We start from the raw sequence: 11,847 nt of genomic DNA on the forward strand, positions 1-11,847 counted from the left end.
CACCCGAGGTGCCAATCTTAAACCAGTGCATGTTCCAAACCCAACATCCACCTCTCACCAGGACTCCTACCCCAGGCAGGCTGCTGGGAGCAGTAAGGGCAGGCTGGCCGTGCCGGCCCCCCCCCCCCTCCCCATGCTGCCCCCAGAGCTGAGCTGTGAAAGCTCCCTGTGTGTGTGGCTGGCAGCCACCCCAGCCCATGGGATGCCGGGGAGAGGGAGACGGTTGCTACGGGCGGGTGAATGCGAGGGGCTCACTGTGGGCTTTGTGCAGCAGCACCCACCGAGCTTTGCTTTCTCAGCTCTGTTGCCAGGGAAACAAAAGCCCCAGTTTTCTTCCCAGTAGCACAAAACTGTGTTTTTCCTTTCCCTCCGCCAGCCCTCCCTGCATTGTGCTGATGATGTTGGGGGTTGTGGGGGTTTGGGGGCACCTCACCGCCCAGGGTGTGCACTGGGGCACAGATGCCCGGCTGCCTCGGGGACAAGCAGGGTCCTGGCTAAGGCATGGACCCCCAGAGCTGGGGCCCCTGCAGTGGTGGGAGGAAGGGCGAGGCGGCTGCTCTCATGCGCTCGCTCAGTGCCGCTCTGTCCTGAGCCCCGGCCAAAGGCGAACAAAGGCTGGCTTGTTGCTGCGGGTGTGCGGGGAGGAGGGAGCCAGGCTGGGGGCAGGGAAGGTGGGGACCCGTAGGGCTGTGAGCTGTGGGCAATGCATGGTGCACGTTGCACCCCAGTCTCAGCCCCCATATGCCCAGGTAAGCAGGCAGGGTGGTGAACACACAAAGCGTAATTCCAGGTGCAATGGGACAGCCCCTAAAAGGCACGTGGTATGGGGCACCCTGCCACCACCAGCCACAGCCCACGGGGAAGAACTAATATGGGCAGGAGGGCAGAGATCCAACACAACTGCTCCCAATCCAGCACTGCTATCCCATGAGGTGTCCCAGGACACAGGGTGGGTGAGAGGAGGGTCCAGAAACAGCCACGGCCGCAGCTTGGAGCCCATCTGCATGAATAAACAATGCACTGGGAGCCATCAGATTGGTTCCAGCAGGTCCTGAGTGCCATCATGGGGACAGTAAACCACACAGAGCTGTCAGGTACTGCAAGGTGAGCACTGGGACAGGAAGCTGGGCACTGTCCCCAAGGCACAGGCAACAGCCCTGAGGTGGGGAGGAAGCAAGGAGCGCAACTGCACCCAGCAACGCAAAATTGTTAATTTATTATTATTAGGAGGCAAAAAAAAAAAATTGTACAGTTACAAGAATCATTTCCCAACAGAGGTCAAATTTGCACCAAAATATCTCTTAAAAAAAAAAAAAATGGGGCAGAGAGGGATGACACCACTTTACAATTCATTAAATAAGAACAAAAAAAGAAAGAAAAAGGAAACCTCTCTTTGTGCAACTCTGCAAAAATGAGAACAGAAGAGAAGCCCCCCGGCCTCACCACCCCCAGGAGCCACACAAGGGCCAAAAGCCCCCCAACCCCCGGCCATTCCTAACAGCCCCACTGGAGCTGAGGACAGGCCAGTGCCTTCCCACTATGGCAGACCTGGCCCCAACCTCCCTGCTGCTTCCAGCATGCCCCCCTTACCCAGGAATATCCCACCCCACTAAGCAACCCCAAGGCTGAACCAGCACAGACTCAATAACTCAGCACAAAGGGACAAAGACAGCCTGGCTCTTTGAGGTCTCCTCTCCCCTCCCCATGTGCAGGCAAGGAGCCAGCAGTGCCACCCAGCAAAGCAGCAAAGCCAGGGCTGCTGTGCAGGACTGGGCAGGCCCTGGGGCACCCAGGGGTATGTACAGGGGGTGAGGTGCTCAGGGCAGCGAGGAGAGGTGGAGGCAGCTGAGGGCAATGTGGGCAGACTGATGGTAGTGGGTCATGACCAATCCTCATCCTTATGGTGGGGTGAAGAGCCTTGGGGTGGAGGGGGAGATGGCATTGCCCCCACTAACCCTGCCTGTGGGGACTGAAGCCTGGGGAAGGACTGCACAGGCATGATCCCCACAGCCCCAGGGTGCTGCACCTCCTCCTCACCCCAGGAAGGGATGAGGACTTCCAGAGGACCCGCCTGCAGCTCTATCCAGCTCCATCCTGGGGGCTGCTGTCTGCCATGTGCCTCATCCTCCTCCCAGTGCTGACCTCAGGCAGCTCATGGGGCCCAGTTTAGTAACAGCGCTAGTGCTTAAATTAAAAAATTAAAATATATATACATATATATATATACTGTATACACAGACAACAACAGAACAGTGCCAAAATGGGAAGAAGAGACAGAGAGAGGAAAGGAGGGCAGAGTAGGACATTTTCTTTACAATAAAAACATGGGCTCCACCTCAATGCGAGTGGAGTCTGGGGTCCCCTAAAAATACCCATCTAGAGAGAGAGAGCTGGAGGGACAGAGCAGGAGAAGGAAGGGGGTATGGGCTTGTACAATGGCATCTTCCCGATCTGAGCTGCAGTCCAAGGGATCTCAGCTTCTCCTGGACTTCGAGTGCTGAATAAGCCACTGTAGGGTGATGTCTGCAAAGGCAAAGGGAGTTTACAGCCTCTCCCTTCAGCTGTCCCCCCACTCCTGTACTGGGGGAACGTGTGCTGCAACAAGCCCTGCTCCCCACCCACTGGCACCCTGAGCCACTGGCACTCACCAATGTTGTCCTTTTCTTTGCAGGAGATGGAATAGCAACAAATCTCTCGGTCCTGGATGGCAGAGAGGTTCCTGCAGGAGAGGAAGAGCTCTGGTTGAGTGCTTCAGACTCCACAGGCTGCATTCTCTGCAGCAATGTGTGATGCCTCAGGGCAGCCTTTCAGAGTCCCTCTGAACTCAGGCTCTGAGAAGGGGGTTACCCCCTGTAAGGGCGAAGTCCCCAGTATCTTGGGGACTCCAAGGAAGACTGAGTGAAGACACCGGTGCATTGCTCCTGCTGTCTGACAGCCAGGCTAGCACAGGGGCTGCATGACAGGTAGAAGGAGGCCAGCCTCAAGGAGACCCTGACCATGAAATCTCACAGCTTTGCTCAGAACATCCTGAAATTCAGTTACACAGCACAGCTGGGAGATGGGGCACAAAGGACTTGGGAACTGCACAGGATGCACACAAGACAAGGGAGATCTCTGAGTGGCTGTGCGGAGATGCCCAGAGCTGAGCTCCCTGGGATGGTGACAGCCTGTGCCACTGCAGAGCACTGAGCATGGCGTGCCGGGCCCCCACGCCCCCCAGTGGCACACGGAGCCCAGCTGCTGTCCCAGCTCCTGCAGCCTGCCTGCTGGTTGTGCTGCTGCAGGCAGCCCCTGTCCCAGCCCTGGGCCACCCACACTTACATCTTCTCAATGAGCTCCTTCTCATCCAAGGCACCAGGGAGATCTCGCTTGTTCCCCAGGACTAGGACCTGTAGAAGGGAAGAGGGGACATGTGAAGCTCCTGGGCACCAGAGTGGGCAGGGTACTGTGCCTGGCACCCAGAACCAAGATCTGTTTGGGAAGAAGTCCAGGCTACTTCAACAGAATAAATCCTTTCAGCGGGCAACGAGAAGGCAGAGCACCTCCATTAATGGTGTTAACTGGCTTGTACCCAACATCTCCTGCATACTTTCTTGTCCCACTGAGAAGTAGACCCACAGTCTATCCTTTCTGAAATGCACCACTTTCCCTTGAGGTATGCAGGACACTCCTCCAGGAGCCATTTACCTTTGAGCATAAATCCCACGTGAAGCCGGATGGGCTAAAGTTGACATTATCAGGATACAAACACCCTGCAGAGCCTTGCTCCCTGCAGGCAGCCAGCACCTCTCCCCCTCCCCCCCAGAAAAAGCAATGGCTGTTTGCAGTACCCACTGATCTCTTACTTCACAGCTTTTCACATCCACAAAGACATCTTAGGACTATGCAAAGGAAACAAACCCCAAGCAGGACTTCCTCATTGCTCCGAGCAAGCCACACGACTGTCATCTGACAAGGCAGCACTGAGGCTGCTGTAAATCAGGGCCTCTGAAGCAGCATGGCTACACAGCATCCTCCAATTTACATTTGGAGTAGCCTTGTTCTTAAAAAAGAGCTCTCTGAAGTGCTGCAAATGCAGTGTGTTATGTCAGAAGCTTAAATTAGTTGGCCATGAATGCTTGGGACGTGGTGCAAGGTCCTGGATTAGCTCCTTTCCAAGGATGCCAATTCTGGGCAGCATCATCACCCAACCGGGTGTCCTACTGCTGACAGCTCATCTCCTGCAAATGTCACAGTCAAGCAGCTGTGCTACTGGGTGATGAAACCTTAAGGTCTCCCCTCATAAAAAAGGTGCAGATTCATGCAGGCGGACAATCTCGCACATAAGGGTTTCTCTTGGTCTCTTCTAAGCTTCCCTCCTAGTGCTGGAAGTGCTGCTCAGCCCAGCACTGTGATAGAAAGCATCATTTTCCCAGTTTCAGCAGGAGCGCAGTGGGGATGCTGTGTGTGGCAGTGGGTGAGGGTATCCTACCCAGGCAGCAACTCACCGGGATACCCTGGAGCTGCGGCTTGTCAAGCAGGTTATGAAGTTCATTCTTCGAGGCCTCGATCTTCTCCTGGTCAGCAGCATCCACCATGTACCTGAAAGGGAAGGACTCCCTGAGCACACTCATGTGGCAAGCAGTGAGAACTGATCAGCTGGTGAAGACCACAAAAATCTGATTTTCAGACTGGGTTTGAACAGCTCCAACCTCAGCTCTCAGATAAACATTTGTTCTTAGGAGTATGCAGTCTGCTTCCCATGAATGCCTTGCCAGACTTGTCTCCGTCTTGGACTCTGGGAGTAAGCTTCCTGCAATACTTGCAAGTAGGGGACATGCAAGGACACTCACAGACTGCTGACAGTCAGCAGCAAGTGTTGCACAGACTCCTCTAAGCACTAGGTTCACTCAGCAGCATAAACATGGACCTGGGAATACAATGCTGGTCATTATCCTTCCCATTATCCTCTTGAAAACGGGCAAGATCCTACTGACCTTTGCTCAGCCCCTCTGATGACTGGGCAGCAGAGAAACCAAGGGAGCAAGGAAAGGCAAGATCCAAGGCATACAGATGGGCTGAGGGATGCTGAGTGGAAAGGAAGGTTCTACAGGGCTGTTATTCTGGAGCCACTCAAGGTCCATTTGCTGCCCTCTACCCAAAGCCCATGGAAGCACTGAGACTGCAATGCCCTGCACTGTGCCAGTCCCGATAGTGGAGCTGCTTAGCCCTGCTCAGTACCCTCAGGTAGGGTGAGAGGATGAAGGGATGGTCCCCATAGCTGGCCAAGCTGTATCTTGTCACACCCACTGATGGATACTCACACAATGGCACTCACTCCACGGCAGTACCGTTCCCACATGCTGCGAAAGCGTGGCTGGCCACCAATGTCCCAGAGCTGTGACAGGAAGAAGAGGAATTAGCACAGCCCTCCTCATCACTGGCTGCCCCACAGCATGCACCAAATACAGCCCCATCCCCTCCTCTGTGCCTACCAGTGCCTGATCTCAAACTCAAGGATGAGGCTTCCAGACTATAAAGAAAGAAGAAACCCTGGCAAGCAACTGGAGAGCATCAGTCCTGGGTCAGTGCCTCCTGCAACTCAGAGAGGCTCTGACAAGCCTCTGTTCACATAGAGAGCTGCCCTGGCCAGAGCCTGAGGCCTCTTCCCCATGCCCACCATGCCAGAAGCCTGGGGGAACTGATGCATTTGACACTTAAAAGCAGTAGGCCTGCTCTCAGAAACACTGAAGCATTTCCAGCTGAGCTGCAGTAGGAGATGACCAGCCCACAGTCACCTCCTAGTACAGTCTGGGGATCTAGAAGATCCAGGGGGGACAATAACCTCTTCCCTCTTTGCTCTCAAGGCAGAGACCACATCTGAAAGTTGTGTCCTTCCCCCCCCAACCCTTCCACTCTCAGAGAGGTGATCATGTCTACAAATCCTGACCAGCAAGCTCCAGCTTTGCAGCCTGGCCTGGCTCTTTCTGCAAAGGTCCATATCTCCTTTATCCCCACTCACAATCTCCTCTGGAGGGTACCATGCAAACCTAAAGGATAGATCATAGCAGAACTTAGGAACAAGCAGCTGGCACTGTTGGGATTCTTCAACCTCTAACAGGAAAGCCCAAATGTCACCCTTCACCCCAAGAGCCTGCACTGAAGATATCTTCTGTACCTTACCTTTATGGTAACGTTCCCTTTGGTGATCTTCCTCATATTGAAGCCCACTGTTGGGATCATGTCTTCATTGAACTGGCCTGACTGCAAGGACAAGCCAAACAGCGTTAGGAGGCTCAGAAACCCACCAGCCTGCCCCAGGAAGCACAGCAGCACCGCAGGGGCAGAAAGTCTGGCTAGAAACAACCCCAAATCCTCTGTGGGGGCTGCATCTCCCATCCCCTTGTCCCCACGAGCTGCCCCTTGGCTGCTGAAGTGCCTTACTCACAACACAGGCATCAGAGCTCAGCCACGTGCTGGTCTGAAGCACAAAATTGCTGCAGATCTGCAGCATCCCACTGCCACCACAAAAGTGGGTTAGTGCTGTCAGGGCAGTGAACAGAAACCATCCCTCTGCTGCAGGGAGATACACCTCGCCATGCTAGAGGGGTGGGATGGTGCTGGGCCTTCATAGTCCACCTCAGCCCCAGGGATGTGACTCCCTGGTGAGCTAATCATGCTCTTCTCCAATCAGCTCCAGCCCCCAGGCCCTCCAAGGTGACTTCAGGACAGCAATGAAAGGCCATTCATAAAACCCATTGAAAGACAAGACAAAATCCAGCAGCCCGAGACCTGAAACCACATGAAGAGAAGGCAGTTGATGCCATTTTCTGATACGCAGAATTTAGCAGGATTTTCCTAACCACTTCCAACAGTTCTGCAACACATTCTGCTTCCGTTTTTCATTTCCCTTTTGCATTCTGACAGCAAAGAACAGCAGCCATGAGGTCTCTGAGCCAAAGTGCACTCAGAAAGCACCCTGGAGACCAGCAATAGGGAAGGAGGAGGGTGGAAAGGAGGGCTGCAGAACTGCTCCAGCACTCAAACCCACTCCCCCATCCAATAAGCCCAGACTGGGGCATGTGACATCACCAGGATGTCTTCAGAATCCTACACAGCCACACTGCTTTGGGGTCCCATGTGAAGACAAGTGATGCTTCTTCCCAGCCCCACCAGCTCCCCACTGGGTTCCTGGGATCCTGGCTCCCGTGGGGATGAGCAGAACCTCCAGCTCAGTCCCAGCCCTGTCTCCTGCAGCCACACCATCACCTGCCAGGTCAGGCACTGTCCCTCACTTGATGACATTCCCCACGGCACAGCACTGCCACAGACACGACCTGCTCTGTGTAAACCACACCAGCTGCTCACAGCCCACCATCCCGAGCTGCCTCCTTCACTTAGGAGCTCAGTATCCCAGGCTTTCCACATGGTAGGAACACCAAACAGGCTGCAGGGTTACCCAACAATGCAGTTCTCAGCTCCAAGGCCCAGGGGACACATCTGTGGGCTGCCCCAGGGCTGGCACCAGCTACTCCAAGAGCCCAAGTAATGTCAGCATGGCCCACTCTGCCCTGACCCCACAGGTATCAGCTGCGATGGTGCTCTACTGGACAGACTCATCCTATTCCCTGCAATGCAGCTAAAGCCATATATACATAAAAAATACTGAAGATAAAGAGCATGGTAACACTGAAGCTCAGTTTCTTTCCAGAAAACAAAGTTTCTTAGAAAATCTTTGGGTTGTTTTTGCTTCTTTAGCATCACACCACAGCCCTAACCATGCCAGACCCCATTCACCAGGGCACGATTTATCCCCTGGGATGCCACCATAAGCACAGTGCTGGCTCACTTGACCTGCAGAAGTGAGAGGAACAGAACTCTGCTGATGGTTGCTGCAGTGCTGAACAGCACAGAGGAGCAGGAGGAGCAGCTCCAGGCTTGTACCATCCCTTACCATGAAATTCTGGGGTGTGTCGTGTGGTCTGGGAGGTAAAACTGAATCTAATCGAAACTCTTCCTTCCTCTGAGGCTGTAAATATGAGAAGGGAGGAAATATTTAAGCCAATAGAAACCAATTCTTCCACCTGCTGGAAGCTGCAGCTACTGAGAAGTAGAGTCGGTCAGTGCAGAAAATCTGCATAATGGTAATAATTACAAAGCAGGCTTAATGAAGCCCAGAGCTAAGGCCAATGTTGACACATCCACTGGTTTTAGAGGAAATGAGGCCCGTGCTAGTTTTTGCATTGAGAAAAAAAATAAGAACAAGAAAAATGGGGAACTCAGCAGAGGGTGGATGGGCTCCAAGCGTGCCCAGGACTGAATCCCAGCACTTTGTTGTCCATTCCTCGTAAGGAACAAGCATCCACAACCAGGCCGAGCAGGCATCAGACCCCAAGTTTGGGGCTTGCACCTCACCCAGCCCTGCCGTGTCCGCAGGCCCTGGGGTATCAGATCCTCTCTCAATCTCTGCAAAGCACTCAAGGAAACCAAGCCAAACCCCCTGCCCCAAGTATATGCCACGGGAGGAAAGGGTGCGAACTAAAGAGCTGACAGGCACTGAGACACCCAGACACCTCTCGGTCAAGGCAGACCATGGCATAGAGCAGGAGATGCTACAAGAGCCATGTGGAGAAACAAAGCCCCACTGAGTTCCTGAAAGCCAAATCTATCTCTGAGGCTCTGGGAGGGTTTGGACCACAGACTGCCAAGTTGAGCTGCTTGAATCCCATGCTGCCTTTTAGCTTTGCACCCACTAATGTCTACATTCTCACTGAGGCTTCCTTTTAAGTTTGTGCTTCTTTCATTCAAAGATAATAATTACAACGCAGCTCTTTGCTGCATTCAGAGCTTAGGTTATGCTGTGGGGGAACTCAAGGACATCTGGGAAAGAAACATCAGTCAGACAACATAGGAAGAGTTCCCTTTGCCTTTGGCCAACTGTGGCCACCTGCAGCAAAGCCCTCCCCTGGCACGGTAGCAGCAGGGCTGCAGCTCTGCAGGCAGCCAGCCCATCTTCCAGGCACCTGACTACCATTTTAGCAGCCAGGTGAAGAACAGCAGCTACAAATACTGGAAGATGCAAAGCCTCCATGAGCAGCTCCAGCATCCGGCACAGAACTTCAGACTGTGGAATGTCATCTGGACCCACAGCCTCCTTGGAAAATCTCTGCAGCTGTGCTGAAATCACTCTTCAAGAGCTCTGTTGTTTTTTCTTTCATCCAAAAGCCTGAATCACAGCTACCTCTCCCTTCTAACACTTCTGTTCCAACACCTTTAAAGGCAGACGAGATGGTCCAAACGCTCCTCACGCGGATCCTGTTGGGCTGGGATTTTTTTGGCATCTTGAGTTTCCTTTCCAGTTGTCCCTGGATTTACAGGACGTTACCTCAAAGATCACTGTTTGTTTGCAGTGTGTGTCTGCCAAAACCAATGCGAACTGTCCAAATAACTTCGCAGGCAGGAGGCCCACTTGCTCAATAACTAAAGCCAAAGGTGCTGCACACCCCAACACCAACTGCTTAACACCAGCAGAACACACAGCCAGCTTCAGCCCAAGCATTGGAACCTCCCACAAGAGCTGCTGGAATAACCAGACATCCCAGTTCCCTACACCAGCCATAGTGGTTCAATGGGACGAGTCTTTGAGTCTTGCACTGCTGCAGAACTGCCACGTGTGAGCTATTTACATCCAGAACTGGGAACCACAGAAGCCATCCAGACATGGCTGGGGTAGGAGGGACACACGGGGACAGGGCTTTTGGAAAAGCAAGAGGGTGAGGGGCATCCCCAGCTATTTCTAGCCACACAGAGACAAAACAGCCCAGCAGGTTTGGAGTAAAGCTCCATTTCAAGAGGAAAGACATTATTTTCTACTGGATTTTTCTTAATGCAGCCTCTGGTTGCTACTAACAGAGAGGCAGCAGCAGGACCAGCCCACACCTGGCACTGCTGTGTCCCACCCCGACATGAGACTGCAAAGCAGACCACTGAACAGCAGGGACAATGTGGGCTCTGGAAGGCCTGCAATCTTACAGCCCTGCAGGCACAGAGCTCCCTGTCAGCTGATGTTCATGCAGGGCTGCTGGGAGCACCAGGCTGTGCTGAGCACATGCGGCAGCTGCCAGTGCTGAGCTTGGGAACACCCAGAGCTGCATCTTGGGGCTCAGAGCAGAGAGGTGCAGCGCTGTGCCATCAGTTCTGTGGGACGGCTGCTTTTGGGAAGGATGGTTTCCATTCCTGCCATGCCCACTACCAAAGGAAACCCACCCACAGAGCACAGCTGCAGTGCACTGAAGCTTTCAAATCAGCTGCAAAACCACCTTTGACAGCACAGCAGCTTCTGAGCAAGCAGAAATAACTCGCTTTGCTTCAGAGCCGAGGAGCGAGGACAGCGCATGCAACGGGGCCACAGCCGGGAACTGGGACAGCCAGAGAGACCTCAATGAAACCCTGAGATTCCCGACAGCCCAACCCCGTCCCTTTGGGATGCACCCGTGGGCGGCTCCCGTTGCACCGCATCGCGTTGGAGACAGCGGGAAGAACCCGCATACGGCCCAAATGTGGGGCGTGAAAGGGGGCTTCGTGGAGCCGCCCTGCGAGCACAGCCGGGTTCGGGCTGCAGGGCCGCGATCGACGGGCGGGGCGGGGATGTGCCCACCGGCTGCAGCCCCCGAGTGGGCGCCAGGGCCGCGGTTTGGGTGCGGAGCTCCTCGTAGGCCCGCGGCAAAGCAAAGGCAGTGCTGGGCTCACGGACGGGAAACGCGCCACAAACGGGCATCGCGGGGCCGGGCCGGGACAGACCCAGGAGGGCGCTCAGGGCCGGGCCGGGGCCGTCCCGGTGCTCCGGGGGTTGGGGGCAGGCCCGGGGGGGGGGGATGCGGCCGGTGCTCACCGCGATGACGTTGACGAACGTGGTCTTGCCCGAGTACTGCAGCCCCACCAGGGTCAGCTCCATCTCCTCCTTCCAGAACAGCGCCCGGAACCAGTCCAGCAGCTTGTTGAAAAGGGCCAACATGCTGCCGCAACGAGCCCCGCCGGGCCGTACCGTGCGGAGACGAGACGAGCCCCGAGCACAGCCGGGCAGAAGCGGGTGGAACCGGGCCGGGCCGAGCCGAACCCCGAGCACCGCCGGGCCGCGCCGCCGCCCCGGTATTGTCCGCGCGCCTCCTGCCGCACCGCGCCGCGCCGGGTGGGGCCCGCGCCGCTCAACGCTGCTCACAGCGCCCCCTGCCGGACGGGAGGACACAAAGCGCGGCCTGCACGGCGCGGCCTGGGCCTGGACACGGTCACGCGTGGGGATCCTTCCGACCCTGTGTGACCGCGGGGCTCCGCTCGGTGTCACCGCAGCGATGAACCCACGGGACGACGCTCAAAGCGCCTTTATGGAGGGATATTTCACAGCCTGCTGGGAGGAGCGATCTGAAGGGGCTGCAAGGAGACAGTACATAGCGGGGTCTGTGTGACAGGACGAGGGGAGGTGATTTCAAACTAAGAGAGGGGAGGTCCAAATTGGATCTAAGGGAAGAGTGAGGAGCTGCACAGAGAGGCGGTGCTGCCCCATCCCTGCAGCCCCCCGAGGGCAGGGCAGGGCTGTGAGCGCTGCTGGGGCTGTGGGTGTCCCTGTGCATGGCAGGGAGTGGGACCACATGGCCTTTAAGGGCCTCTTCCACTCAAACCATGCTGTGAGTCCATGGGATTGCAAACACCAACTGAGCTGGGAGAGCCGGGCACCCACAGGACGAAGCTGTAGCTGTGTGTGCTGCAGGGCTGCCCCAGAACTGGGCATGAACAGGAGAGAACAGCTGAGCTGCCATTGGATCTGCTGTGGGTATCTCGGAGCCTGTGACAGTGCAGGGTGGGAAGTGGTTT

General features: G+C 55.3%; 1 protein-coding gene across 1 annotated transcript; it reads right to left on the bottom strand.

Moving 5' to 3' along the window:
- Positions 1-1,195: 1,195 nt before the first annotated feature.
- ARL8A (ARF like GTPase 8A) lies at positions 1,196-11,147 on the bottom strand. The gene is made up of 7 exons (XM_015884817.3): positions 10,871-11,147; positions 6,163-6,243; positions 5,304-5,377; positions 4,488-4,581; positions 3,322-3,389; positions 2,649-2,719; positions 1,196-2,523 (listed from the first exon to the last, which is right to left on the bottom strand). Exons 1-7 carry the CDS (start codon positions 10,991-10,993, stop codon positions 2,474-2,476), a joined length of 561 nt encoding a protein of 186 aa, XP_015740303.2. The 5' UTR covers positions 10,994-11,147; the 3' UTR covers positions 1,196-2,473.
- Positions 11,148-11,847: the final 700 nt, after the last annotated feature.

This window comes from Coturnix japonica, chromosome 38 (genome assembly GCF_054131305.1).
Source record: "Coturnix japonica strain WE chromosome 38, WE-NBRP24, whole genome shotgun sequence".
Lineage (NCBI taxonomy): Eukaryota > Metazoa > Chordata > Aves > Galliformes > Phasianidae > Coturnix > Coturnix japonica.

What these genes read in the sequence shown, in the direction of transcription:
- ARL8A (XM_015884817.3), bottom strand. Translation starts at nt 10,993, where the DNA reads ATGTTGGCCCTTTTCAACAAGCTGCTGGACTGGTTCCGGGCGCTGTTC. An exon ending in CGCAGCTCCAGGGTATCCCG is followed by an intron (nt 3,390 to 4,487) that starts GTGAGTTGCTGC and finishes TCCCTTCTACAG; the next exon opens with GTCCTAGTCCTGGGGAACAA. An exon ending in CAAAGAAAAGGACAACATTG is followed by an intron (nt 2,524 to 2,648) that starts GTGAGTGCCAGT and finishes TTGCCTTTGCAG; the next exon opens with ACATCACCCTACAGTGGCTT.